This window comes from Lipotes vexillifer, unplaced genomic scaffold, assembly GCF_000442215.2.
Source record: "Lipotes vexillifer unplaced genomic scaffold, Lipotes_vexillifer_v1.1 scaffold1706, whole genome shotgun sequence".
Classification (NCBI taxonomy): Eukaryota; Metazoa; Chordata; class Mammalia; order Artiodactyla; family Lipotidae; genus Lipotes; species Lipotes vexillifer.
In genome coordinates, this window is record NW_006772773.1 from 305,062 (window position 1) to 332,937 (window position 27,876).

Here is a 27,876-nt window from a genome sequence, read left to right on the forward strand (position 1 = left end):
GGAAAGATACAGAAGGCTGGGGAGAAGGATATTATTACCCTTTGTATTTAATCTCAGGCCAGACTGAAATCTTGTCATTTGTTCAGGATTACTGAAAATCACAGTTTTCTACTTTCTGTTAAACACTAATACATTGAACATTTAATATGCTTGAGTATTACCTCAAACTAGATTTATATCCCATGACACTATGAGGAATGCAAAGTCAGGTAAAATGCAGTCTCTGCCCTCCAGATTTCATGATGCAGTAGGAGAAATAGCTATATATTGCAGAGCAGCCCACAGTAGTAAACTGTACACTGTGACCGGTACATTTACGTGTGTGTGTACGTTTATATTATCTGACCAAAAAGTTTCATTAAACTGTACTTATTTACCTTTATTTTGTGTAATGCACTCTGATACTGTCTCTTTTGTTTCTGTGTCTACTCTGTTTCATGTTTTTAGGAATGCTGACATTTGCTTCATGACCCACTAAAGAGACACAGTGTTCAATGTTAAAAAAACTATTCTAGAGTATGTTAAGCATTATTTTAGGCCATTTTATATGTATCTTCCTTGTTGTGGTTTTATGTAGGAAATACTGATCGAAGAGATCTATAAAAGGAGGTATGAGTTCTTGTATATATAATTGTAAAATCCATTTTCTTTAATTTACTCACAGAGCAGCCCTTTCGACTTATTCCTCTGCAACACTCGAAGGTGGCCAGTGTTGTTAGAGAGCAGAATCTTTCTAATGTGTGGACAGTTGAATACGCCCTTGAATTATTATTTATTGGTGGCCTGGTTCCAGAAGCTGTGTGGTTGGCACAGAAACTTGGTGACTGGAAGACATCTGTTTCCATTGGTGTGGCCTTGCAGCTGTTCTGTAAACATGATAGCAATTTCACAAGGTATGTATTTTTAGGAAAGTATGATGGTGTCATCTAAAATATTTTTTATTTCAGTCATTGCTGGTATTTACGCATTTTGTGGAATCCTTAGTTCAGCATTGTCCAATAGAACTTTTTTCAGTAATGGAAATATTCTATATGTACTATCCAGTCTGATAGCTACTAGCCACATGTATTTATTGAGCACTTGAAATGTGGATAGTAAGACCAAGGAACTGGATTTTCCATCTAATTTTAATTAATTTAAATTTAGAGAGCTATATGCAGCTAGTGGCTACTGTATTGGACAGATCAGAGGCTTACTTACGGCGTTAAAACATCTATTTAGCACATTAATTTGTTAGTAGTCCCCTCAAAGGGCCTATAGTCAATGGGAAAGTTTGCCTTTCCCAAACAGGATTTGAGTTTTAAGCTAATCAAACTAATCCCTATATTTTAACTATTCTGAAGGTTATGGTATTGCTGTGTCTTCTATATTTTTTAATTCAATAATTCAATGTATGTTTATTTATTAAGTAACTCTGTATCAAGCTCTATGCCAGGTGTTGTAGTGGATTGTAAACTTAAATGGTACATAGTTTCTATGCTTAGGCATTTATAGTTTAATAGGGAAAATAGGACAAAACATTATTACAATTTACATAGTATGGTAAGAAAAGTGCCTGTGGTACAGTAGGGAGAGCAATAATATCAAGTGAGGGAAGGACAGGAAATACTTTATGTGGGAGATGTCATTTGAGATGGGCATTGAAGGGAAGATGGGATCTTGACAAACTGAGTAGCTGTAGGGAGAGAGACCATTCCAAACGTGAGCAAAGGCATATGGCAAAAGCAAGTTTGGTTTGGTTTGGATAGAGTACGTATGTAGGGCAGCAGTGGGAGGTAAGGATGAGGAGATATATTAGTACCATAATTATGGAAAGCCTTAATACTACCCTTAATACAGTATTTCCTTGCTTATTTCTTGTCTAAATACAGGATGAATAAAGTGAATTTCTCTGTTCTTTAAAATTTTATGTTTAGCTCTTGATGTGTGTATGTTTCCTTTTTCCAAAATTTGTATTCTTTTCCCTTAATTTGATGTGATTTCAGGTCCAGGAAAAAGGGTCTGAATCTACCGTTAAATATGACTCCAGCACAGATTTTCCAGGAAAAACTGCAGTGTTTTTTAGGTCAGCCAGCCTCTTTGGAAGCAAAAAAAGAAATGGGCTCAAAATACAAACAGTTTACAGGTGTGTTACCTATGTATTGTCGACACATGTATCAGCTTAATTAATATAAAGCTTATGGTATTTTAAAAAGCTTTTAAGTACCCACACATATATTAATGCTTTGAAGTAATAAGCTTATCAAAAATGAAATTTTGCTATTTATTCTTAATAATGGGAGCATCCCAAACTGATGCAGTTCAAAATACAATGTTCAGTATCTGAATGATATTCTGATTTTCCATACATAGCTTTTCTTTATACTAGTGGTATTTTGCTGCATTTAGATTGTTTTCTTTTGCAGTCATAGAATCATAGAATCTCAGATGTCGAGGGGTGTTTAGAACCTCTTGCCTAATGCATAAATCATAGAGTTGTTTTTTGCTTTTAATTTGAAAAGTTCTGAGTGGTATTATAAAAAAATAATATAATATTACATGTAATACATAGATTTACCCAGGAGCCCTATAAAATTCGTCTGTTTTAAAGATGGGGAAATTTAGACAAAAAGTAATGAAGTCTGTTATTTAAAGTCATATATTTAATGATAAAACCAGGATAGCTGTTTTGTTTTATTAGTGCTTGTCTCCATTAAGGAGTGAGACTTTGCTCTAGATTCCTAGAGCTTATTAATTATAACTTCTCTTTCTGGAAAGAATTCATAATACTTGGAAATCAGACTGAAAATTTCTTTGATAATTTTCTGTCAATTTTTTTTTTAAGTAAATGAAAGATAATGTATCTACATGAAAGTTGATTTTGCAAAAAAGGACTAAAAAATTCCCAGTCTGAACTTCCAATTCTGGCAATATATTGTTTTAGATGATCTGAAAACTCTCCCACAATAAATACATAGATACAGTGTGTTTCTAGATAAAATATAAAGATATGCATTTAAAGGCTAAGATTTAAAGAAAGTAAGGGAAATTTCCAGGGGTCAGAAACAAAGAGAAAAAGTCAATGGATTCCACCCCTAGGTATTTACCCAGAAAAATAAAAACATAGGTCCACTGAAAAACCTGTATATGAATGTTCATAGCAGCTTTTTCATAATAGCCAAAAACTTGAAACAACCCAGATGCTTATCAACTTGTGGATGGAAGAACAAATTGCAATTTATCTGTAAATGGAATAATAATTAATAAAGTGTAGCAAACTACTGATAACATGCAACAACATGGATGAATTGAAGAACCATTATGCTGAATGAAAGAACTCAGAAATAAAACTACACACTGTGTGATTCCATTTATGTGATTTTATAAAAAGCAACACTATAGGGACAAGAAACAGATCAATGGTTACATGGGAGTAAGGGGGGAATTGACAACAAAAGGGTATAAGAACTTTTTTGGAGTGATGAAAATGTTATTATAGGCTGTATAGATTTGCCAAAATTCATTGAATTGGGGACTTCCCTGGTGGTCCAGTGGTTAAGACTCTGTACTCCTAGTGCAGGGGGCCCAGATTCCATCCCTGGTCAGGGAAGTGGATCCCGCATGCCACAACTAAGCCGCGTGCCGCAGCTAAGACCTAGCGCAGCCAAATAAATACTTTAAAAAACAAACAAAAAACAAACAAAACTCATTGAACTGTACACTTAAAAAGGGTAAATTTTAGTGTATGTAAATTATACCTCAACAAACTGATTTAAAAACAAAGAACTCAGCAGATGGTTAGTGAACTGGAAAATGAATTTGATCTATCTCTGTATATATACACACACACAAAATATATATAGAGAGAGATAAAAATGTATAAAGAAAAGAGTTGGAAAATATGAAACAGAAGTTAAACTTTGTATAGAATGTTGTGGAAGACACAACATATGTGTAATAGGAGTTTCAGTAGAGCCACACCAAATTCTGGATAGTGACTACCTCTGGAGAGAGGAAGTGAAATATGATTGGTACCTAAGGAATTTCAGCTGTATTTGCAACATTCTTTTTTAATCTAAATTGAATGTAGGAAACATGTTAATATCAGACAAGGATGAAAAGTCAGTACGTGAGTGTTTTCATATTATATTCTATACCTTAAAGTATGCATAAAATATTTCCTAATATAAAAGTGTGTAAGTCTCCAATTCTGCCACCTGCATCTCTGCATTTTGCCTCCAGGAACATGTCTCCATATATACATACACTTATATAATTGAAGCCATACTGTACGACTATTTTGTATATTTCTGGGGTTTTTTTTTTAGCTTCACAAGTCCTTTTTATTATAAAAAGTACTGTGATGGACTATTATGAAAAAGAAAATAATTACTCTCTCACTGCCTTCATATAATGTTGTATATTATTTTGGAGTCTTTCTTGACATTTTATTTTTCCCATTAATATTTTTTTCTTTTATTATTATTTTTGAGTCATGACTATATTCCAAGAATTTTTTATTATATAATTGTTATTACAGTGCCTTGTATAATTTTGGAAAAGTTTGTGCTCTGATTACCTATGATCTTAAAAGTAAGAGAGTCTTTATTAAGTTTCTGTCTAGAAGTCTGGGTGTTTTGCATGTCAACCAATATGTTCATTTTTGGCAATCAGCTTTTTCAGATACGAAATTTTATCCTATAAAATAACATGAAAAGTATAATATAAATTTTAACTACCTAATTTTGTATTTGCTAGATCCCATTGAAGAAGAAGATGCAGATCTGCTATTTGGTTCTGTGCAGGAAGTACTGAAAGCAGCAGTTATGGCTGATGCAGATATTCTTTCAGAGACATTTCAGCTTCTGATAAACTCTGCCAAGGACTTCAGTCAGAGACTGTGGGGCTTAGTGCCGGTCGGCTTGTATCTTCCAGCTCCTCCATTATATTGTCCTCAGCCAGCTGTTCTTAGTGAAGTAAGCTTAGTGCTTAATCTTTTAATTAATTTAAAATTGATTTTGTCCAATTTTTAATAATCAACTTGATAATAATCATCAAGTTAAAAATGCAGGCTCTGAAGCTAACTTCTGGATTCCAGCTTTGCTGTTTATTTACTGTGTAATATTGGGCAATGTACTAAACTGATGTTTAAGTTTCCTTATCTGTAAAATGAAGATGATGATAGTACCTCTGACAGCATTATTGAGAGTATTAAATGAGATATCCTGTAAAAACTTTTACTTTAGGGCTTAGGACACATAGTAAGCATTCAATAAATATTAAAATTATTTCAATAATAAAACAAAATTAAGAGATATTTCTCTGTATCCAGATTTTTAAAAAATAAACATTTGTTTAGGTAGCAAAAAGAATGTCAGAATTTAGAAGCCATACATTATTTTTTATTTATTTATTTATTTATGGCTGTGTTGGGTCTTCGTTGCTGTGTGCGGGCTTTCTCTAGTTGTGGTGAGCGGGGGCTACTCTTCATTGCGGTGCGCAGGCTTCTTATTGCGGTGGCTTCTCTTGTTGTGGAGCACGGGATCTAGGCACGCAGGCTTCAGTAGTTGTGGCATGTGGGCTCAGTAGTTGCGGCTTGCAGGCTCTAGAGTGCAGGCTCAGTAGTTGTGGCCCGTGGGCTTAGTTGCTCTGTGGCATGTGGAATCTTCCAGGGCCAGGGCTTGAACTCGTGTCCCCTGCATTGGCAGGTGGATTCTTAACCACTGTGCCACCAGGGAAGTCCCAAGCCATACATTATTTTAGTCTTTTATTCATCTCATTGTCTGTGCCTCTTTTGAAAGACTTAGTTTGATTTTTCTTTGATTTGAAAGGTCATTTTTTTCTCCTACACTTTTCAATTGATAGTTCTGTCTTATAAATAGCAATACTGTATTCCTCTCAGGAACTTTTCCTCTGCTCTTATTGAAAATCATAACATAGCTGGTTTTAGGATTTAAAGTGTTAATGTAAATTATTTACATTTAAATTGTTTTAATATTCAGTTAGCTGTCTAAATTGATACTGGTATTGTTTCTTTACTACTTTTTCAGAATTAGCAACTTTTTTTCCTTTTCTTTTTTTAGACTTATTTGCTGTATTCTCATTGTTGTATTTCGAGTTACGTTTCAGTAGGTTAAAATATTTCATTTGTTGATATTTCAGGTGTAATATATTACAAATGGAAAGAATAAGTAGTCCATGGTTTTTCTCAGTAATTCCTCTTTCCTCTCATATCTGAGTCTTCAGTGTGTTGGTTTAGGAATTAGAAATAGCATTTAAGATATTTTTAGATATGCTGTGCTGATATTAGTTTGGTAACTATCCTTAGTAGTACTTCATTTTATTATTTTTTAGTAAAATAATCTCCAATGGTAGGATTTCTCTTAAATGTCCCTCTGTATCAGTTAGAACCCTTTAGGTTGTAAGTAACAGAAAACTTGGTAAATATTGGCTGGCATAATTGAGAAGCCCAGTTATGTTACCAAAGACTTGGGCTCTTTCTTTTAGTTTGTTTTTTAAGGTGTCAGCTTCAGTTTCAGGCTGGCTCCCTTTGTGGGAGCAGGATGGCTGCCAGTAGCTTCTAAGGATACCTTGTCCATGTCCAAAGGGAGTGGGAATGGGAGAAAGAAAAGCAGTAAAAGTATTTCTTTCCCAGCATTCCAAGCAAGAGTACTGAGAGTTACTCTTATAAGACCGACTGAGGTCACTTCCCTGTCCTCGAATCAAACACCTTGGCTAGGGCTAATACAAAGTACTGCTTGGCAATTGACTAGGGCCTTCCTTGGCAGCTAGGGGTATGGGATCAGCTCTGCTTGAATCATATGGCTGTGTAGGAGAGGGGCAGATACCCAAATAAAAACTGAATACTCTTAAGAAGTGACAATGGTAGGAGAAGGTTGGGGAAGCAAATGTTTACAGTACTCACATTATGTCATTCTCTGGGAAATTAATCTGTAGCTACTGACTTGAATTGTGTTTATTCAAGAAACATTTGTTGGATCCTACCACGTATTGGAGTTTACTCTATGCACTATATGACAAGGCCTTTGCTCCTGGGTAGTTCTCAATAGTGTGGGAAACAGATACATAAATCAGCAAGAATAGATTAGTGAAAGCTATAATGGAAGTCTGAGCAAAGTGTCATAGGAGCACAGAATGGGAGGGCTTCACAGAGGAGGTGACATTGAAATATAATGGGATTTTTCCAGGAAGAGGAAGGGAAAAGTCATTCTTTTTGAAAGGAGCTTTCTCTGTAACATTCCACCCATGGAGCCAGGGGTGATGGCTTCAACTGTTGTAGCTGAAGACTTGGGATTAGGGTCGATTTACCCCTTTACATTGTTTGAGGTGAGAGAAGTGTTTCCTTGACACTAGAAATAGCTGTAGTTAATCTCTGAGGCCATGCCTCAAAACTTCCTTTATAAACGTCCAGGAGTATTCTACTTTGAGAAGCACTATCTTTATTTTCACTTTAACATTTTAAGTTTCTGTTTTACTAGCTACTAAAATTGTTGTTATTGTTTTTTTTTAGGAAGATGGTGATGATCTTCTTTTAAAAGCTGAAAAAGATAATCGCCAAAAGGTGTCTGGAATCCTTCAACGTGTTCTCTTGCTTTTCCGGGCAGCTCGGTGTTCTTTTCCTGTAGCACAGTGGTACATCTTGCAGTTGAGATGGGCAAGAAAAGTCATGCAGAAGGTATGGAAATGTCCTAGTCACTTATGTGCTATTGAAATAGGGAAGAACCTTTTGTATTCTATTACAGGTTAATCACTAAAGGGTTATTGCTTCTAACCTTAAATTATACATAATGGCCCATCTTTGGGAACCCTGCTTCCCTGCTAATGAGCATTAAGCTAAAATACCTCTTTTTAGCTAACAGGAAACGTCCTGACCAGGCCCACCTGTGAATGACTGCAGGGAGGAAGAAACTAACACATGCCTTCCAGAGGCTGATGGGAACCAGGAAGTGTTTGACTTTACTCCCTCCCCTTTTAGTATAAAAGGAGCCTGAATTCTGACTCAGGCAAGATGGTTATTTGTGGCATGAGCCCACCATCTTCTCGGTTTGCTGGCTTACCGAATAAAGTCGTTATTCCTTGCCCCAAGAACTCATTTCTCGGTTATTGGCCTGTAGTGCAGCAAGCCGTATGAGCTTAGACTCGGTAACAGTATGGTAAACAATTTAAATATACTAATATTTATTAATATTTATAATTGTGATATTTTCCCAAGGAGTCCTGCCCTATAAATCCATAAATTTCAGGCTTATTTGTAGTACGAAACCTGCTTCTCAAAGTAGAATACTCCTGGACATTTATAAAGGAAGTTTTGAGGCATGGCCTCAGAAATTAAAAGTCATGCAGAAGGTATGGAAATGTTCTTTCTGCTGAAAGATAAGGACTCTGAACTGGAGCTCAGTGTTAGTCCCATGTGGTCTGACAATAGAAAGTGTAACCTAGTCAGTTAATTCCAGGTAATTTCAGTTACTTTTATTTTTTCCCTAGTTACTTTCTTTTCCCACAATCATTGAAGATTTGAGCTTAGTTCAGGGTTTACCCCACTTCTTCCTGAGACGTTACCTGTGTTCCGTGGGGGCTTCTGTGGTGTCAAACCGTGGAGAGTTAGAGTTAGTTCTTGGTGGTGTGTCACTCCCGGTCAGAGTCTCCCCCCTTCCTGTCTTCGGAGATGGGCAGTTCAGTTTGATTCTGGGGCTGTCATCCTCTTCTACAGTGACCTCAGCTGAGATGTGGCTGTATTCTTACCTGATCTGCAGCCAGATGGGACATCTGCTTGTATGTCCCTTACCCAGCTGCAATTCCTTTGTTGTCTGTCTCTCTGTAAAATGTGGAGCTAAATATTATTAGCCCCCAAAATCTAAAATTTGGCCCTTGATTAAATTACTAAATGTAATGAGAGTTTACAACTTTTTTTAGTAGAAATCCTAAGAGAGACTGAGAAGTTGTTTATCAAGTTGTTTTTGAAAATTATCCTTTTTTAGAGAGAAAGGTTTGTGAAATTTGCATGCAGCTACCATAAAAATACGAGTTAAAACTATTAAAACTATACTCATTCTATATCTTGTTATCCCAAAGGTGTGTTTAAGGATGTTTACTAAGAACGGCAAAGAGTTTTCCTGTATTATTGAAAGATTGTTTTTAATAGTTTCAAGATCTGTTGAGCCTGAGTGTTTGTTATAGGAAACTTTATTTTAAAAATTGCTTGTTGTAGAAAACGGTTTCCTTTATTCTTTTTTATTTTTTGGGCTGCATTGGGTCTCCGTTGCTGCGCATGGGCTTTCTCTAGTTGCGGCGAGCGGAGGCGACTCTTCGTTGCGGTGCGTGGGCTTCTCACTGCGGTGGCTTCTCTTGTTGCGGAGCACAGGCTCTAGGCAAGTGAAATGTGGAAAAGGAAGGCAGGAGAAATGAGGCACAAGGGAGGATTAGAAGAGTGATAAGGACTCAGTTCAACCTTGCTGGTTTGAAGAGGGCCATTATCCGAGGAATGAAGGCAGCTTTTAGAAACTGAAAATGTTTCCCCAGCCTATAGCCAGTAAGGAAATGGGGGACCTTAGTCCTGTAACCACGTGGAATGGAATTCTGTCAACAACCTGAATGAGCCTGGAAATAAATTTCCCCTAGAATCTCTAAAAAGGAAGGCAGCCTTGCTGTTACTTTGATTGACTTTGTGAGACTCTAAGCAGAGAGCCAGCTGAGCTGTACCTAGACTTCTGATCCACAAAAACTGTGTGATATTAAATGGGTGTTGGTTTCAGCCATCAAATTTCTGGTGATTTGTTAGGGTAGTAATAGGAAACTAATATAATGCAGAATATTTTAGCTAATTTCTTTACCATTTTTAATTGATATATAAATTACATTCCATAAAATTCACCTTTTAAAAATGTACAATCCCTTGGTTTTTAGTATATTCACAGAGTTGTGCAGCCATCACCACTGTTTAATTCCAGAATATTTTCATCACCCCAAAAAAGAAACACATTAATAGTAACTTCCATTTCCTTTTCTTCCCAGCCCCTGGCAACCATTAATTTACTTTCTGTCTCTACGAATTGGCCTACTGTAGACATTTTATATAAGTGAAATCATACAATATATGGCCTTTTGTGACTGGCTTCTTTCACTTAGCATAATGGTTTTAAAGTTCATTCATGTTGTCGCATGAGTCAGTACTTTATTCCTTTTTGTGGCTGAATAATATTCCATTGTATGGATACATAACATTTTGTTTATCTATTCATCCATTGATGGACATTTGGATTGCTTCCACTTTTTAGCTATTATGAGTAATGCTGCTATGAACATTTATGTATAAGTTTTTTTTGAGGGGTGCAGCGTATTTATTGATTGATTGATTGATTGCTGCGTTGGGTCTTTGTTGCTGTGCGCGGGCTTTCTCTAATTGTGTTGAGCGGGGGCTACTCTTGGTTGCGGTGCACAGGCTTCTCATTGCGGCGGCTTCTCTTGTTGTGGAGCACGGGCTCTAGGCACGCAGGCTTCAGTAGTTGTGGCTCATGGGCTCTAGAGCGCAGGCTCAGTAGTTGTGGCCCATGGGCTTAGTTTGCTCCACAGCATGTGGGATCTTCCCGGACCAGGGATTGAACCCGTGTCCCCTGCATTGGCAGGCGGATTCTTAACCACTGTGCCACCAGGTAAGCCCCTATGTATAAGTTTTTGTGTAGACATGTGTTATTCATCCATGGGTTAAACTGCACCAATAATTGCAAGGATATAGGTAGCCAAACGATACAGATGAAATGTAGTGAACTCTGGAATTGCATACACTGCTCCAAGTCTTTTCTCACCGTAGAAGAACGTGTCCTGGTTTTTTTTTAACGTCATGACACAAAAGGGAGCTATTTCAGTTATTTAACATCTCCTTTTTATATCTCTCTAATTATATAGCTTGTGTAACATTTTCCAGGGGTCATACTCCATAAATCCATACATTCTAGATTTGTTTCTAATAACCAGCCTAGACAGACTCTGTACATCTGGTAAATACCATTAATTTGTTTGACAAGATGTCTGTCCTTAGCATGCTTACAAGGGGATTTGACTACATCATGTCTCTCTGGAAGTGAATAGTAGAGGGAGAAAATAGATTACAAGCCTACTGCTAATCCTTTTCTTCCCAGGTTTATGTCTTTTAGATCCCTTTTCTTTTATTCTTTTTTTTTATAAGTTTATTTATTTTTATTTATTTATTTTTGGCTGCGTTTGGTCTTTGTTGCTGTGCACGGGCTTTCTCTAGTTGCAGCGAGCGGGGGCTACTCTTCTTTGCAGTGCACTTGCTTCTCATTGCGTTGGCTTCTCTTGTTGTGGAGCACGGGCTCTAGGTGCATGGACTTCAGTAGTTGTGGCACACGGGCTCAGTAGTTGTGGCTCACGGGCTCTAGAGCGCAGGCTCAGTAGTTGTGGCGCACAGGCTTAGTTGCTCCATGGCATGTGGGATCTTCCTGGACCAGGGCTCGAACTCGTGTTCCCTGCATTGTCAGGCAGATTCTTAACCACTGTGCCACCAGGGAAGTCCCCCTTTTCTTTTATTCTATCACAGTTTCCTTTTAACACACAGTAGTTTCCTTTATTTTCTATTCTTGATTTGTTAGAGAGATTAGGTAGTTGGTCCTGAACCATATTTTGGATTTGTCTGTCATTTTTTCATTTAGTGTCATTTAAGTTGTTCCTCTTTTTATTTTCTATAAGCTGGTAATTAATCTATCCTCATCAAAGTAGACAGGTTTGATTAAATTCAGGTTAACATTTTCTTAGAATTGAATCCTTAATAAGTGGTATTGTATACTTCCCCTCTGCAGCATATCATGTTGCACATACGTCTTTTTCTTTCGCTTTTCATGATATTAGATGGATCAGTGAATTTGGGTCATGTTCCACCCACTATCATGTTCTCCATCAACCCATCAATTTTTTACCTAATTAAGCATTTATTGATGATCCTTGCTAGAGTCATTTTTTATTAGGAGTTGCCGAATGATGACTTTATAATTCTGTCACTTATAGTTTTTTCAAGTTTTGTATGTAGATACACCTTTTTCTGTATTAGTTTTTAGGTAATGCACATAGGTGGAGTTAGATACTTAAGTTTATTTTCTTTACTGTTCCTTTGGGGAAAGTTAGGGCAAATAGCATTAAATTCTTTTTATACAGAAATTTTTAGGCAAAACTGAGTGACAAGAGAGGTTAATTTGGCTAGAACCTTTTTTTTTCCTTTGAGATTTAGCCTAGTGAATTTGTTGAGTTAAATTTGCGAGCTAAGTTTCTGAAAGTACAAGTGATTTCAGGGATATTTTCTTACATAGTATGGGAATCATGCTGTGTTTTCCACTCTTTATGGTTTATCTTACCTGCCTTGTTTGTTGCTTTATAGCTTCCTTAAAAATTGACTTATATGACTGGTAATTAACATATTCTTTCTTTACTTTCAGATTCGAATGAAAGGATCCCTTCCTTCATTGAGTCCTTTCCCTCAGTCGTTACTTAATTTCTGTAAAGGAGGTGTAGCATTCTTTCGACCTGGGGCAACTGGAGACCACAAGCTTGATGAAGTGTCCATTAAAGCAATAGGTTTGTCCAAAATGAGCTGCTTGCTTATAAATTAGGCTTAAATATTATTAATGGTATATTTTACATTTGATTCGGGGAAGTTTCATGTAACAGAATACTGTACTGATAATGAAAAGACCGTATGTGTATGTTGCCACCATGGAAATATATCTGAGGGAATTACCTGGTGGTCCAGTGGTCAAGAAACTGAGCTTCCACTGCAGGGGGCACAGGTTTGATCCCTAGCTGTGGAACTAAGAACCCGCGTGCCTCGTGGTGCGGCCAGGGGGGGAAAAAAAACGGAAATATATCTAAGATACATTAGGTGAAAAAAAAGAGATAGTTGCAAAACTGTATGTACATAGTATGATGTTATATATCTTTGTGTACTTGTATTACTTTTAATAAAAAAATTGTTTTATATTGGAAATTATATTTCTAATATTGAAAATTTTTTAACTTAAATGCCTATTTTTCTTTTTTATAAATTTATTTATTTATTTATTTTTGGCTGTGTTGGGTCTTTGTTGCTGTGCTCGGGCCCTCTCTAGCTGTGGTGAACGGGGGCTACCCTTCGTTGCAGTGCACGGGCTTCTCATTGCGGTGGCTTCTCTTGTTGTGGAGCACAGGCTTTAGGCACGCGAGCTTCAGCAGTTGTGGCACACGGGCTCAGCAGTTGTGGCTCCTGGACTCTAGAGTGCAGGCTCAGTAGTTGTGGCGCATGGGCTTAGTTGCTCCGCGGCATGTGGAATCTTCCCGGATCAGAGCTCAAACCTGTGTCCCCTGCATTGGCAGGCGGATTCTTAACCACTGTGCCACCAGGAAGTCCCTTAAATGCCTATTAATAAGTGATTTTCCAAATAAATTAACAATATGGTATTAAGTAGAGCTATGTGTATTGGCTTTGAAAAATATCTAAATATACTCTAAGTTTAAAACAAACTACCAATAAATAGAGTAGCTTATTTACTCTATAAAGTGTTTTTAATATTTTCATGCAAGTATGACATGTATGAAATGTTCTGGAATAATATGTGTAAAAATTCTGTAAGGATCTCCACAACTTTTATATAAAGTATTGAGTATGAGCATGTTTCTTTTGTAATCAACAGTATAAAGACATTTATTTTGGAAAAAAAATAACCAACAGTTGTTATAATATTAATGTATATACTCATACAGTCTTCTTTCATATTTCCATTCCTGATTTAGGTTGCTTCAGAGAACTTTGTGCTTTGTGTTGGATGCTGCATGTCCGTGATAAGTTATCCTATAGTTGCAGGCAATATCAGAAGGCAAGGGAAAATGTGGAGGGAAAAAAGGTATCAATTACACAAGAATAAGAAAAATAAATATTACTTGGGAAATAATTGCTCGATCGAAGAATCTAGTCTGTCCGTCTAAAATGAAAAGGAAATGATATTTTTCAATATCCATTTAGGACCTTGAAGTGAAGTTTGATTCTTGTATGGTTGAGCACTGTCTCAGTGCAGTGGAATGGGCTTGTAGAATGCTACCGTTCTCTCGGTTTTCTAATATTGAAGAACTTATTCAGGATCTAATTTTGAGCCTCATTGGAGAACTGCCACCAATCAGAGAGGTAATGTAAATGTAGGTGAAAATAAACTAAATCAGAATCAGAGACTTTAAAGAATTTAAATTTTATTTATAATTAAGAATGATGGTCATAAAACTCATTTTTTAATTTTTCTGAAGGTAGCAGAAATTTTTGTGAAAGCATTTCCCAATCCTGAGGACATAAGGGTTCCTGTAAGAGAAAAATATCACTGTCTTCAACAGAGACTCAGACACTATGTTGTGAAAGGTATTGTTTGTCATTTCTTAGATATCTGATAGGTAAATTGCTGATGATTCTCATTTTGTTTTGAAAGCATTTATTTTCTAGCGCTTATGTTTTTATGCATTTCTCTTTGGAGAAAGGAGTATGGGAAGTCAGAAGCACTTCCCCATTACGGAAGCACCAATTCTGTTGCTTTGGAACCAGACAAAGCTGACTTCATGTCATGGCTCTGTCAGTTAGTAACTGTGTGACCATAGGCAAGTTGCTCAGTATCTCTAAGCCTCTTTTCCTTATTTGTAAAATGAGTATATTAATACTTCTTTATGAATATGTATTGAAAGAGGATTAAAAAAGATAAAATATATAAAATGAATATATAATGCTTTGTATAATCAGATATTTTATTGAAAACTAGTATTCTCCTTTTATGGTTATTTATGCTCCTTATTTTCTACTATGCATTCAAGATGACCTTGTGAAAATTTTTTTTATTGTAGTAAAATATAAATAATATAAAATTTACCATTTTTAAGTGTACAGTTCAATGGCATTAAGCACAGGCATACCTTGGAGATATTGCAGGTTTGGTTCCAGACCACCATAATAAAGTGAATAATGCAGTAATGCAAGTCACATGAATATTTTGGTTTCCTAGTGCATATAAAAGTTATGTTTGCAGTATACTGTAGTCTATTAAGTGTGCTCTAAAAAAAGGCAATGTATATACCTTAATTAAAAAAGTACTTTATTGCCAAAAAATGCTAACCATTATCCGAGTCATAATCATAAACAAGTCATAATCTTTTTGCAGTAGTAGCATTAAACATCACTGATCACAGGTCACCAAAACAAATCTCATAATAATGAAAAAGTTTGAAATGCTGTGAGAATTAGCAATATGTGACACAGAGACATGAAGTGAGCAAATGCTGCTGGAAAAATGGCACCAGTAGACTTGCTTGAAGGTTGCCCCAGACCTTCACAGGTATTGCAATTTGTACAAAATGCAATATCTGTGGAGTGCAATAAAATGAGGTATTCATAATGTTGTAGAAATTTTTAAAGAATTCAAATTACTCTCTGTTTTAGAACTATAGTCTAGTTATTTAAGTCTAGTAATATACTATGATGTACATTATTGCATTAATGTATTTACATTGTATTTGTGATTTATATTTTTTCAGACTTTTTGAAATCTCTAAAATGTCATGTTTATGTATTAATGGTATTTAAAAATTGTTATGCAGGCAGTCTTGAAAAACCTCCCTTTCTATTGTTTTCTGTTACTTGAAGTCAGAAAGGTGTTTTTGTTTCTTTGGCTAAAATTATACTTATTTTCTCTTGTGTGCCACTCTGTGGGAGTGAGAAGAATGTTAGTGATTCTTTCTCTAATTATCAGATTTTTGAACCAGTTAAATTGCTTCTAAATTTTTTGTTTTCCAGGGCATACTTTTTTATGGAGTCACTTTTATTGTTCTTTAATGGACCTTTTCTAGCTTCTCCTGTTCTACCTTAAAAATATGGAGCATACCTTTCTAACAGATACTGAAAAAAAGCATGATCTGTAAGATTGTAGAACTAAGCCTTAGCCATCAGTTAGATTTCATGTTCCCAGCGGGGGACCAGAATTGGATCCCCTTATGTCTTGAGTTGAAACATTTTAATGAACTTTAAGGCCTTTTGTTCTTTTCTTTCTAGGTCCCCAAACTCAGGAAATGATGTCTGTTATCATGCATTCTATCCATAAAGTGAGGGTAAAAGCTCTGAAACGTGTGCAGAGAAATATAGGTTCTTTTGAGATGAATATATGGGAACCAACTGAAGAAGAAAAACCAGCTGAGGTTCTAGGTTTTGACAAGTTTTCCTTGGGAACTAGTTTGAGCAGGAGCACACTCACAGAACCAGGGAATTCTGTGGTCCACAGTGATGCAGATACAGCTGATACTTTCTCAGAAGCTTTGTTGGCTGAAGAAAAAAGTAGGATACATTTCTCTCAAAGGTACAATATTTCTCGTAATAGAAAGCATTCACTTCCTTTGGGAACAAAGTACTTTCAGTATTTTCATGCAACTGATGACCTGATTTTTATTTCCAGCAACCTCACTGATTGTATTATTACCACCCTCCATACCCACAAGAATGTTAGGAGTGTAAGATGAGACTTGAAAATCCATTTAAAATATTACTGAGATACAAAATAATTTTGCCACCTGAAGGTGTAAAATAAAATGAGTAAATGAAATTCTAGAGTTCACTGGAGGACTTTTAGTTCTTTCAGCAATCTTAGACTTAAATAGTTCAGGATTATTTGGTTAGCTATATTATTTTTAGAGTTTCCAGAAAAGGAATTTGCAAATTCATCTTTTTTCTTTCTTTTTGCACATTCATCTTTAAAGCTTGTCTGTAAATTGTTGAGAAATTCTTATCAGTTAAACCTCTGTTAACTTTGATTTAAGCAGATTTTTTTCTTTATCATTCAGTATCTACAATGCAGTTTATCCTTCTCATGACTGAAAGACTATATAATCAACCATAATCTTGCTTAAGTGAAATAATATCATCTACTTCAAACATCTGCTTAAACTGTTTCTGGTAGTATCATAAATGATGTGCTTGTTTCACCAAACAACTTCAGTGTTAGCACAGGAATACCTTGGAGACTGCTTATTTTGCATTCTTAATAGGAAGAGACATGGCGGCTTCAGCCCAGGTGCCTACCTAGAAGCTTTCTTTTATTGAGGGAACTAGGGATCTGTGTTCTGCCCTAAGAACCATGTTGAAAGGAAACAGATTTAAAAGTAATTATGGCTGGTAGTTAGGTGCCTGCCCAACAGGTTAATAGCAGCAGAAAGTGTTTAGAAAAATACCCAACTTTTGTGTGGTAAAGAATCCTGAGGGCAGTCCTGCTTATCATACAGGGAAGCTGAAAGGGGTAGATGCAAGAGAGAAACAGAAAACTGTAAACTATGATGTGTATTGGTGGCTTGTGAATTTTTATTGACTTTGTATAGTATTTCTAAATTCTGACCTGTTAGAGGACCTTTTTTTTTTTTCCCCCAGAAAAAGTCATGTTTTTTTTAATAGTGAAATTTCTGTGAACACATTTTAATCTTTTTTAACATAAAATTTCCCTTTTGATATTAATCTGTTATATTTTTTGGACTCAGAATGTTCAGCTCGAGTGAATACTTAGAGATCTTTGCCCCTTATTTGAAAGATAGGTTATCAAGGCATCAAAAAACAAGAGGTATGACTTAACCAGCGGAGAGAATTTTTATTGTCAATGCTAAGATCATTTTTAGTGATTAAATGATCTTAATTTTGTCTTTTTAAATTTTATTTTGCTATAGAAATGCCCCAAATCACATGGAATTAACATTGACTGGTAAGCCCAGTGGAAAAAAGAAAATATGTAATCAGAAGGAAAACCCTAAAAGAAAAGAAGATCGTGAAAAGTTGTTACAAAATGCACTTCCTGTAATAGGTGTTTGGGAATTTGAACGTGACGATGATGAATATATTAAATTCCTTGAACTCTTCTTGAGTTATGTTCTTGAAAGAGACCTACTTGGTTCCAAGGATGCTGGCATTCCATTTCTAACTAGCTTTTCTGGGCATCTTAGAGAACATGAACTTAATTCTTTACTTTTTGATGTACATACAACATTAAAACGACGTCAGGGCAAAACCAAAAACCAGAATGTGTTTAGAGCTGGTTCTTGCTTTGTTGTTGCTCCTGAGTCATATGAGTATGAAAAATCAGAAAACCAGACACTTTCAGCTTCTGTACTGGTTAATCAAGGGATCAGGCCTTTTTTAGAGAACCCTTTGAATGAAGTCAATAAAAATGAAGGGAAGAGTGGGTTGTTTGGTTTAAAACAGAAGTCAGTTTACAGAATACAAGATGACAATGCAGAGAAAACTTTAATACAGAGATGGGCAAACCATAGTTTTTGCACTCCCAAGTCTATTGAAACTAGAAGATGTATTTTCAAAGCAATTCAACGCAATGATATTAACCCTCAAGAAGATCTTCCTCTAGCACTAAGTAACACATTTGCCAGTATAAGAAGGCTGTTGGAATGGATGATAAGATGGTCTGATAGAAGACTGCTCTGTGATTTTGGTCTCACTGCGTCATCCTGTGAGTACAGTCCCGTCATTCGTGTAAAGACTTCTACAGCTGCCATTCTTACATCATTGTGGCTTTTGAAACAACCCTATTTTGCTACATATAAGGCAAAAAATGCCATTATTAAGGTAAATACTTGAATTGTTAATTACATACAAATGAGAATTCTCATTTTAGGTTAAAGCTATATTTATATTTCCCTATATAATAAAGAATCACTAAGTAACAAAGTTAATGACAATGCTGATTATAACCTGTATCACCTAATTTTTTAAAGTGGTTCCTTTAATTCTTAAAAATGATAAATTAGGGTTAAAGTGCTTTCAGAGAGGCTGTGAGGTTTTGAGATTTCATGTGTGTTTATAAAAAGGAAAAAGAGAGAGTTCTCTGGTGGTCTAGTGGTTAGGATTTGGTGCTTTCACTGCCGTGGCCCAGGTTCAGTCCCTGGTTGGGAAACTGATATATCCTGCAAGCTGTGTGGAGTGGCCAAAATTAAAAAAAAAAAAAATGAGGAAAAAGGAGATAATTTTAAGTGATATTACAAGTGGTATTACATTTCTGTTATTTCTTTTGAAAGTTTTAGGGTTTTGTTCAGATGAGGAAGAACTAGGCAGCTGTCCAGTTTTTATTACTGATAATCTCATTGTATGTATTAGGGGATCATCTTTTCTTATACTATCTGGCAGATGAGGTTGGAGGACCAAACCTAGAAAGGCAGATGGATATCAGTAGAGAAATTAATGCTTACGGGTTATTCTTTCTTTTTTTTTTTGCGGTACATGGGCCTCTCACTGTTGTGGCCTCTCCCGTTGCGGAGCACAGGCTCCGGACGCGCAGGCTCAGCGCTTGAAAGAGACCTACTTGGTTCCAAGGATGCTGGCATTCCATTTCTAACTAGCTTTTCTGGGCATCTTAGAGAACATGAACTTAATTCTTTACTTTTTGATGTACATACAACATTAAAACGACGTCAGGGCAAAACCAAAAACCAGAATGTGTTTAGAGCTGGTTCTTGCTTTGTTGTTGCTCCTGAGTCATATGAGTATGAAAAATCAGAAAACCAGACACTTTCAGCTTCTGTACTGGTTAATCAAGGGATCAGGCCTTTTTTAGAGAACCCTTTGAATGAAGTCAATAAAAATGAAGGGAAGAGTGGGTTGTTTGGTTTAAAACAGAAGTCAGTTTACAGAATACAAGATGACAATGCAGAGAAAACTTTAATACAGAGATGGGCAAACCATAGTTTTTGCACTCCCAAGTCTATTGAAACTAGAAGATGTATTTTCAAAGCAATTCAACGCAATGATATTAACCCTCAAGAAGATCTTCCTCTAGCACTAAGTAACACATTTGCCAGTATAAGAAGGCTGTTGGAATGGATGATAAGATGGTCTGATAGAAGACTGCTCTGTGATTTTGGTCTCACTGCGTCATCCTGTGAGTACAGTCCCGTCATTCGTGTAAAGACTTCTACAGCTGCCATTCTTACATCATTGTGGCTTTTGAAACAACCCTATTTTGCTACATATAAGGCAAAAAATGCCATTATTAAGGTAAATACTTGAATTGTTAATTACATACAAATGAGAATTCTCATTTTAGGTTAAAGCTATATTTATATTTCCCTATATAATAAAGAATCACTAAGTAACAAAGTTAATGACAATGCTGATTATAACCTGTATCACCTAATTTTTTAAAGTGGTTCCTTTAATTCTTAAAAATGATAAATTAGGGTTAAAGTGCTTTCAGAGAGGCTGTGAGGTTTTGAGATTTCATGTGTGTTTATAAAAAGGAAAAAGAGAGAGTTCTCTGGTGGTCTAGTGGTTAGGATTTGGTGCTTTCACTGCCGTGGCCCAGGTTCAGTCCCTGGTTGGGAAACTGATATATCCTGCAAGCTGTGTGGAGTGGCCAAAATTAAAAAAAAAAAAAATGAGGAAAAAGGAGATAATTTTAAGTGATATTACAAGTGGTATTACATTTCTGTTATTTCTTTTGAAAGTTTTAGGGTTTTGTTCAGATGAGGAAGAACTAGGCAGCTGTCCAGTTTTTATTACTGATAATCTCATTGTATGTATTAGGGGATCATCTTTTCTTATACTATCTGGCAGATGAGGTTGGAGGACCAAACCTAGAAAGGCAGATGGATATCAGTAGAGAAATTAATGCTTACGGGTTATTCTTTCTTTTTTTTTTTGCGGTACATGGGCCTCTCACTGTTGTGGCCTCTCCCGTTGCGGAGCACAGGCTCCGGACGCGCAGGCTCAGCGACCATGGCTCACGGGCCCAGCCGCTCCGCGGCATGTGGGATCCTCCCGGACCGGGGCACAAACCCGTGTCCCCTGCATCAGCAGACTCTCACCCACTGCGCCACCAGGGAAGCCCGGGCTATTCTTTCTTTTCTCTACCCAGTGGCAAGTAAAAGGCTGCTCTTTTAAGCTAACTGCTTGCAAGGCAAGTATTTTTTTCATAAATATCTTTTGATTGAGTACTTGCTGTTGTACTCCAGAAAAAGATGGAGGTGAATTTCTTGGAAAACAAATTTCTATATGGTAAAGTAGTTGGGACATGGACTTTTTTTTTAATATTTGGAGAATTCCAATAGTACCTAAATTTGTTCTTTTTTTTTCAGTTTTATTGAGGTATAATTCAAATTTGCTTTTGTTTCCTTTGCTTTTGGTGTCAAATCCAAAAAATCATCATCAAGGAGCTTAACTGCCTGTCTTTTCTTCTAGGAGCTTTATAGTTTCAGGTCTTACTTTCAAGTCTTTAATCAATTTTGAGTTAATTTTTGTGTTGGCTTCTATGTTGGCTGCATAAATATTAATTGATGTTATATATTCTTGATGAATTGGCCCCTTTATCATTATATAATGAGCTTCTTTGTTGTTATAGTCTTTGGCTTAAAGTTCGTTTTTTCTAAATATAGCTACCCCTGTTTTCCTTTGGTTTCTGCTTGCATGGAATGCTTTTCCATCTCTTCACTTTCAGTATGCGTGTGTCTTTAAAGCTGAAGCGAGTCTCTTGTAGGCAGTATACAGTTGGGTCTTTTTTTTAATCCGTTCAACTACTCCATGTCTTCTGATTGGAGAATTTAGTCCATTTACCTTTAAATCAATTATAGATATGTTTGGATATGTATGGACTTAAAACTGCCATTTTGTTAATTGTTTTCTGGTTGTTTTGTATTTCCTTTGTTCTTTTCTTCCTCTCTTGCTGTTTTTGTTTGTTTGTTTGTTTGTTTGTTTTTGGCCATGCCGCATGGCTTACAGGATCTCAGTTTCTTTCCCAACCAGGGATTGAACCCAGGCCACAGCAGTGACAATGCAAATCCTAACCACTAGGCCACCAGGGAACTCCCTCTTCCTCTTTTGCTCTATTCTTTGAGATTTGAATATTTTCTGTAGAGGTATGCTTGGATTCCTTTTAAAAAATCTTTTGTGGGTTTTTTGTTTGCTTGTTTACTATAGGCTTTTGCTTTGTGGTTACCATGAGGCTTATACTAAAACAAGTTATGTTTGTAATAGTCTGTTTTAAGCTGATAACTTAACTTCGAATGCATACAAAAGCTCTGCATATTTATTACACTACCCCTCTCCCTGCATTTTATATTTTTGATGTAACAATTTATATCTTTTTACATTGTATATCCATTAATAAATTATTGTAGTTATAGTTATCTTTAATACGTTTGTGATTTATTCTTCATAGTAGAGTTATGAGTGTTTAACCCACCACCATTACAACACTAGAATATTCTGAATTTAGCTATATATTTACCTTTACCATGAGTTTTATACTTTCGTATGTTTTTCTGCTACTAATTAGCATCTATTTGTTTCAGCTTGAAAAACTCTTTGTAACTTTTCTTGTAAGGCTGGTTTAGTGGTCATGAACTCCTTCAGCTTTTGCTTGTCTGGAAAACTATCTTTCCTTCAATTCTGAAGGACAACTTTGCTGGGTAGAGTATTCTTGGTTGGCAGTTTTCTTCTTTCAGCACTTTTAATATATCATGCCATTCCCTTCTGGACTACAGAATTTCTGCTGAAAAATCTACTGATAACATTATAGGGGTTCCTCTATATGTAACAAATTGTTTTTCTTTTGCTGCTTTTAAGATTCTCTCCTTGTTTTTAACTCTTGTCTCTTGGTGTAGGTCTCTTTGGATTTATGTTATTTTTGAACTCTCTGGGCTTTCTGGATCTGATGTCTGTTTATTTCCCCAGGTTTGAGTAGTTTTCAGCCATTATTTCTTTGAATAAGCTTTTTACCCCTTTCTCTCTTTCTGGAACCTCTGTAATGCATATATTGGTCCCTTAAGTTATCTGCACTCTTTTATTCTTCTTCCTTCTTGCTTCTTTGATTCCACTGCCCTATTTTTGAGTTCTCTGGTCCTTTTTTCTGCTTGATTTAGTCTGTTACTGAATCCCTTCAGTGACTTTTTCAGTTCAGCTATTGTGTTCTTCAGTTCTAATTTACGTTTTGTACTTTTTTTGTATTTTCTATCTCTTCCTTGAAAGTGTCACTTTGTTCATGCATTGTTGGCCTCATCTCAGTGATTGTTATTTTAGATCTCTATCAGGTAAATCACTTATCTCTTTCATTAAGATCTGTTTCTGGAGATTTATCTTATTCATTTGTTTGGAACATATTCCTCTGTTTATTTTCTTTGAGTCTCTTTGTTGGTTTCTGAGCATTAGATAAAATAGCCACATTGCCCAGTCTGAACAAAGTGGTCTTATGTAGGAGATGAACCTCATCAGTTAGCCTGGCTTGAGCTTTTGGTTGTCTCTGAAACCTTTGTGATTATCTAAGCCTCCTTTGTTCTTAGTGATTCCTAGTAGTTGAGGTTATGCGAAGACCTGTCAGTGTCCCAAAGGGGTAGATCACATTTAGCACCAGATGCAGGCTGATTGGAAGCCAGACCCTGAGACAGCATGTGGCAAAGTATGTAGTTAAGCCCTTCTTGGGGAGTAACTGGGGGATGGGTATTGTTGCCTGCTCCCTGTGGTCTGGGCCCATGTGTATAGCCATTGTGGGTATTCCTGCACCCATTAAGAACTGCTTCTTTGTTTGCTTCAGTCCTGTAGGACTTGTGAATACAAGCCCTACTGGCTATCAGAGGCAGGTGGTCCAGGGACCTCCCCCTCAGTTAGCAGCTGCAAAAACTGGGGCAACATATGCGTGTACAGGCTCCTTCTAGGGAGATACTGGTGACTTGGAGCAGGCTAGATAGAGAAGATAGAGGAGGTGTTCTTTGGCTTCCCTGGTGTCTGGGGAGGGCTGTAGCCAGGGATGGGATCCCCAGGCAGCAGCTTACAAAGTATGCAGATGGACTTATTCCAGGGGAAGACTGGGAGATGGCTGTTTTTGCCTGCCCCTCTGTGCTAAGCCCTGTGGGGATAGCTGCAGTGGAGTGCTCACACACTTGTTAATAACTGCTTCTTTGTTTGCTATAGTCTTGTGGGTTTCATGGATACAAGATTCTTCTGCTCTCAGAGCTAGGTGCTTTGGGGGCCTGACTCTCAAGTAGGAGTCTTAAAAGTCTGGGCACTAAATGTAGGGTCGAAACCCGTTGCTTTTTAGAAGCTGGAAGTTAGAAGTTCCCTCCCGCTTGTAGGGTGCTGTTCCGGGGTTGGGGTTTATGGTCAGATTGTGTTTCAGCCTTAACTACCTGTTTCAGCATGTGTTTTCTTATTCTCCTGATGTGTAGGAGTCACTCAGTGAGTTTCTGGATTTCTTTTCAGTGGTAATTTTCTGTGTGTAGTTGTACGTTCAGTGTGTCTGTGAGAGGAGAATTCAGGAGCCTCCTGTGTTGCCATCTTGGCCAACACCCCTCCACACTTTTTAATTCTTCATTTGTTCTGTTTTGAATTGCCTTCATTTTAAACTAGTTTATTCTGGGTTGAAGAAATTTTGTTTTGTTTTATGTTTTCTTTTTGTGTTTTTTTTTTCCCTTTTTTTGAGATCAGTTTCTGTTATTGTAAGGTAGTTTAGAAGATACTGTGATATTTGTTGTCATGGAAATTTTTAAGTGTTTCTAGGTGATGCATACCTTAATTTCTAAGTAAAACAAAAAAGATACATCCCTTGTATTTTTAGCTGCATATATTTTTGCCCACTATGTCATTTTGGAATAATTACTAAATGTCTTTATAACCGTAAAGAGAGTGAAATGAAAGCAACTTTACATTTTTATTGCTATTGTTCTGTGGCCTGAAAACACTGGTGATATACCTTTCAAGTTTGTAAGGCTGATTTCTTTTGAATACTCTTTAGGTAGTCAAGCTTATTTTTTCTAGGTGGAATAAAGACAGTCATTGCTTCAGCATCAAATAATGAGTATTAGAAATGCAGTAAATACTTGGTAAATGAATAAGAGACTTAATCAGGAGAAGTTCTGTAGGAAGTATTAATAATCTAAAAATATAATGAAAAGTAAGGGATTCAGTAATGAATATTAAGTACTATAAATGGTTTGTTTTAGGTGCTAGAGAATAATTACCCTGAGCCTCAGAATGGACCCAATATAGAGAGTGATTATAAAACAGATGCTGGTTGTTCTGTTGCAGTATCCACTCAAGGTGGGAGTGAGGAAAGAAATGATCAGAATGAATCTTGTCAAAGTATCCTGAAGTAAGTTGCTGATTATACCTTCCTTTTCAAATACCTTGTTTGATGGTGTTTGGGCTTAAAGGAGAATTGAACCCTTGAAGGTTAAAGAAATGAGCATTTCTTTGAACTAGAGAAGCAGTAAGCAAGTGCTTTCTGAAGTACTTTAACAATTCGGTACAAATTTTGTTTCTTTATGTGTTGGTCTAGCTTATATCTTGTAAGAGAGGAGCTAATTTATCCCAAGAGATCCCTTTATTATGTTCATTGATTTCCTGTGTCAGAGGAAGTTGAACTAATCATCTCATCCATTTTTACGTATTAAGTTATGCTACAAGTAATGTATCTTTGAATACTAAAGCTGAAGCCTTGGTAGCAGGAAGATTCCTTTGTGAGAATGGCAAATTTAGAAAAGTCGAAATTATTCTAATCCTTTGAGTAAATAAAAACGGGACATTCAATTACTTATTGAACAACCTTTTGTTAAGCTTCTGGTATTTGCCATACATGGTTAAAAAACAAACTTTATAAATACGAAAGCTTAGTTTGTTCTTTTTCAATAAACTGAATCAATTGAAAGCAAGCTCTTTGTTCCCAAGAATGAGTTATAATTTTAGCTGCTTAATTTTTGTCAATAGAATGCCAACTGAAGTAAAAAATCCCGAAATAAAAGGAACCAATGATGAGATTATTTCTGTCACTGATGATACTGAAAAAGTATTTGTAGATATTGAGGAGGATCTTTTAGAAGTAGAAACATTTACACAGGAGGAAATGGATATATACCCATCAGACTATGAAGGTCAGTTCATTTAGCTAATCTTTTTGTTTGACCTTACTAATTTGATATTGGTGAATGATTATCTGAGATAACTTAGTCTTACATCTAAATTGGCATGTTTATAATAGCCTAAAGCCAAATATTTAGAGTATTTAATATTTATGAAACGTTAAGCATATTAACTTATAACCTGAATATACAATTTTGAGGCCTTTTGCCTTGCTGTGTAATTATTATGGGTCTCCTCATTGCTGTGAACCAATTCTATGAACCTTTCCTTGGCAGTCTTCTTTAAAACAGAAACTCTCAGAGCTTTATATGGAGTTATACACACTGATATGAGGCCTCTCAAGGCTCACCTGTGATTCACTTGATGAAGAGGGGTTGTCTCTAGGTGTTTAAAGATATTTTTGTAAGGAGGATAGAAAATGTTTCTGCCATTATATTTGTTTCCTATAATATTTCTGAACATTCTAAAAAGAAAATTGATTATTTTTCAAAAGGTCAGTTTTCTCTTCCTTCTTGTTTCCGTGTAGAGGATGCCAAAGAATCTGTTGGAATTGTTAAAAGTCCCAGTATTGCGTCTTACATGCAGATGCAGACTTTACCACAGCATTTAGAAGAAGTAAGTCTATAAGTAGTGGATAAAGTTACTTAAATTATGCTATGGTAACACTATAGTGTTTTATTCAATATATCCAACCAAGGCTATTATCTCTTAAAAGTGTACTGTGGGTTGTAGAGTGTAGCCATGCAGCATTTTTCTTTCACTGAAATTCTATTATTAGTTAGATGTCTAATAATTTCAGGCAATGAAATGTTAATTTCATAAACTGCTGTAGTAATTTAATCAGGAGTGATGCAAGTGTTCCATATTCAGAATGTATAATTCAGCAGTAGTGTGCAGTTTTTACACATACATGCACTTTTATGTATTACTTGTTTTCTCAAAACTCTATACTCTAGATTTCCAGGTAGAACACAGACATCTCTAATTATTGAAACAATTCCTTTAAGAAGGATTTTTTTTTTTTTTTTTCTGATTTTCTAGTTGTTTTCACAGCGTACAGTTGGCCCTTGAACAACATGGCAGTTAGGGGCTTTGACCCCCATGCAGTCAAAAATCCTCATCCATTCATCCCTTAGTATTCATGGAGGATTGGTTCCAGGACCTGGCGCGGATTCAGCCAACCCCAGATGGTGTAGTGTATTTACTGAAAAAATCTGCATATAAGTGTACTCCCTTAGTTCAGACCAGTGTTGTTCAAAGGTCAGTTGTACTTACTTATGTAGTGATGTGTGTGTCATTTAATTTACAAATACATTGTAAATACATTGTAAATGATTTCTAGTGACATCATTTGTCTTTGTAGTTTAATATGCTCAGTGGCTCAGGGTGATGGGCCAAAGGCATCATAGTATAAAGGTCTAGTCAGAGCAGGACTGGGAGTACATTTTAATGTTTGGTTTCGCACTTGCTTTTAGACTGTTTTTATTCCAGGCGAATGGCTAATGTGAAACTCAAGATACCTCAGACAGTAATACCTGTTTGTTTCACCTATTTTCTTTTTGGGTACTATTAATTTTAACAGCATTCCACAGGAGAGTTTCAGTGTCCAAGGGAAGAACTGTTAGAGACATGTATGGAGGAAAAATCAACTGAACAGAAAGGGTAAGGGGGAAAAAGTATGGAAGGCTTTCAAAGCTCATCTGGGATTCACTTGATGAAGAGGGTTTTTTGTTTTCCTCATCATTGACAATATATATTTTATGGTGATACTGTGTTCCTACTGAAATTGTAACCTCAATTTAATAGTAATGGTAGTGATGATTTTTAGTAAATTCTATATTTCTAAATCTTGGTAGAGTGAAATAAATAATGATGTCTAAAATGCTTTTTGTTCTCCTGTCACTATCAACCTTAAAGTAAAATATAGCTGTGAATAGACCAGAGTTATTCAGCTGCTAATTAGGGTACTCCCTTTCCCT

The 27,876-nt window shown here is 36.1% G+C and overlaps 1 protein-coding gene across 1 annotated transcript in view; it reads left to right on the top strand.

Moving 5' to 3' along the window:
- The window catches only part of CPLANE1 (ciliogenesis and planar polarity effector complex subunit 1), a 128,388-nt gene that overhangs the window by 21,778 nt on the left and 78,734 nt on the right, over positions 1-27,876 (top strand). Inside the window, exons 16-29 of the mRNA XM_007447916.1 lie at positions 665-893; positions 1,986-2,125; positions 4,738-4,955; positions 7,511-7,675; positions 12,444-12,582; positions 13,774-13,883; positions 14,003-14,161; positions 14,278-14,386; positions 16,061-16,361; positions 17,713-18,622; positions 24,982-25,130; positions 25,724-25,908; positions 26,424-26,512; positions 27,480-27,559. Of these exons, the coding sequence (XP_007447978.1) occupies positions 665-893; positions 1,986-2,125; positions 4,738-4,955; positions 7,511-7,675; positions 12,444-12,582; positions 13,774-13,883; positions 14,003-14,161; positions 14,278-14,386; positions 16,061-16,361; positions 17,713-18,622; positions 24,982-25,130; positions 25,724-25,908; positions 26,424-26,512; positions 27,480-27,559 (2,983 nt within the window). The remainder of the gene's footprint in view (positions 1-664; positions 894-1,985; positions 2,126-4,737; positions 4,956-7,510; positions 7,676-12,443; positions 12,583-13,773; positions 13,884-14,002; positions 14,162-14,277; positions 14,387-16,060; positions 16,362-17,712; positions 18,623-24,981; positions 25,131-25,723; positions 25,909-26,423; positions 26,513-27,479; positions 27,560-27,876) is intronic.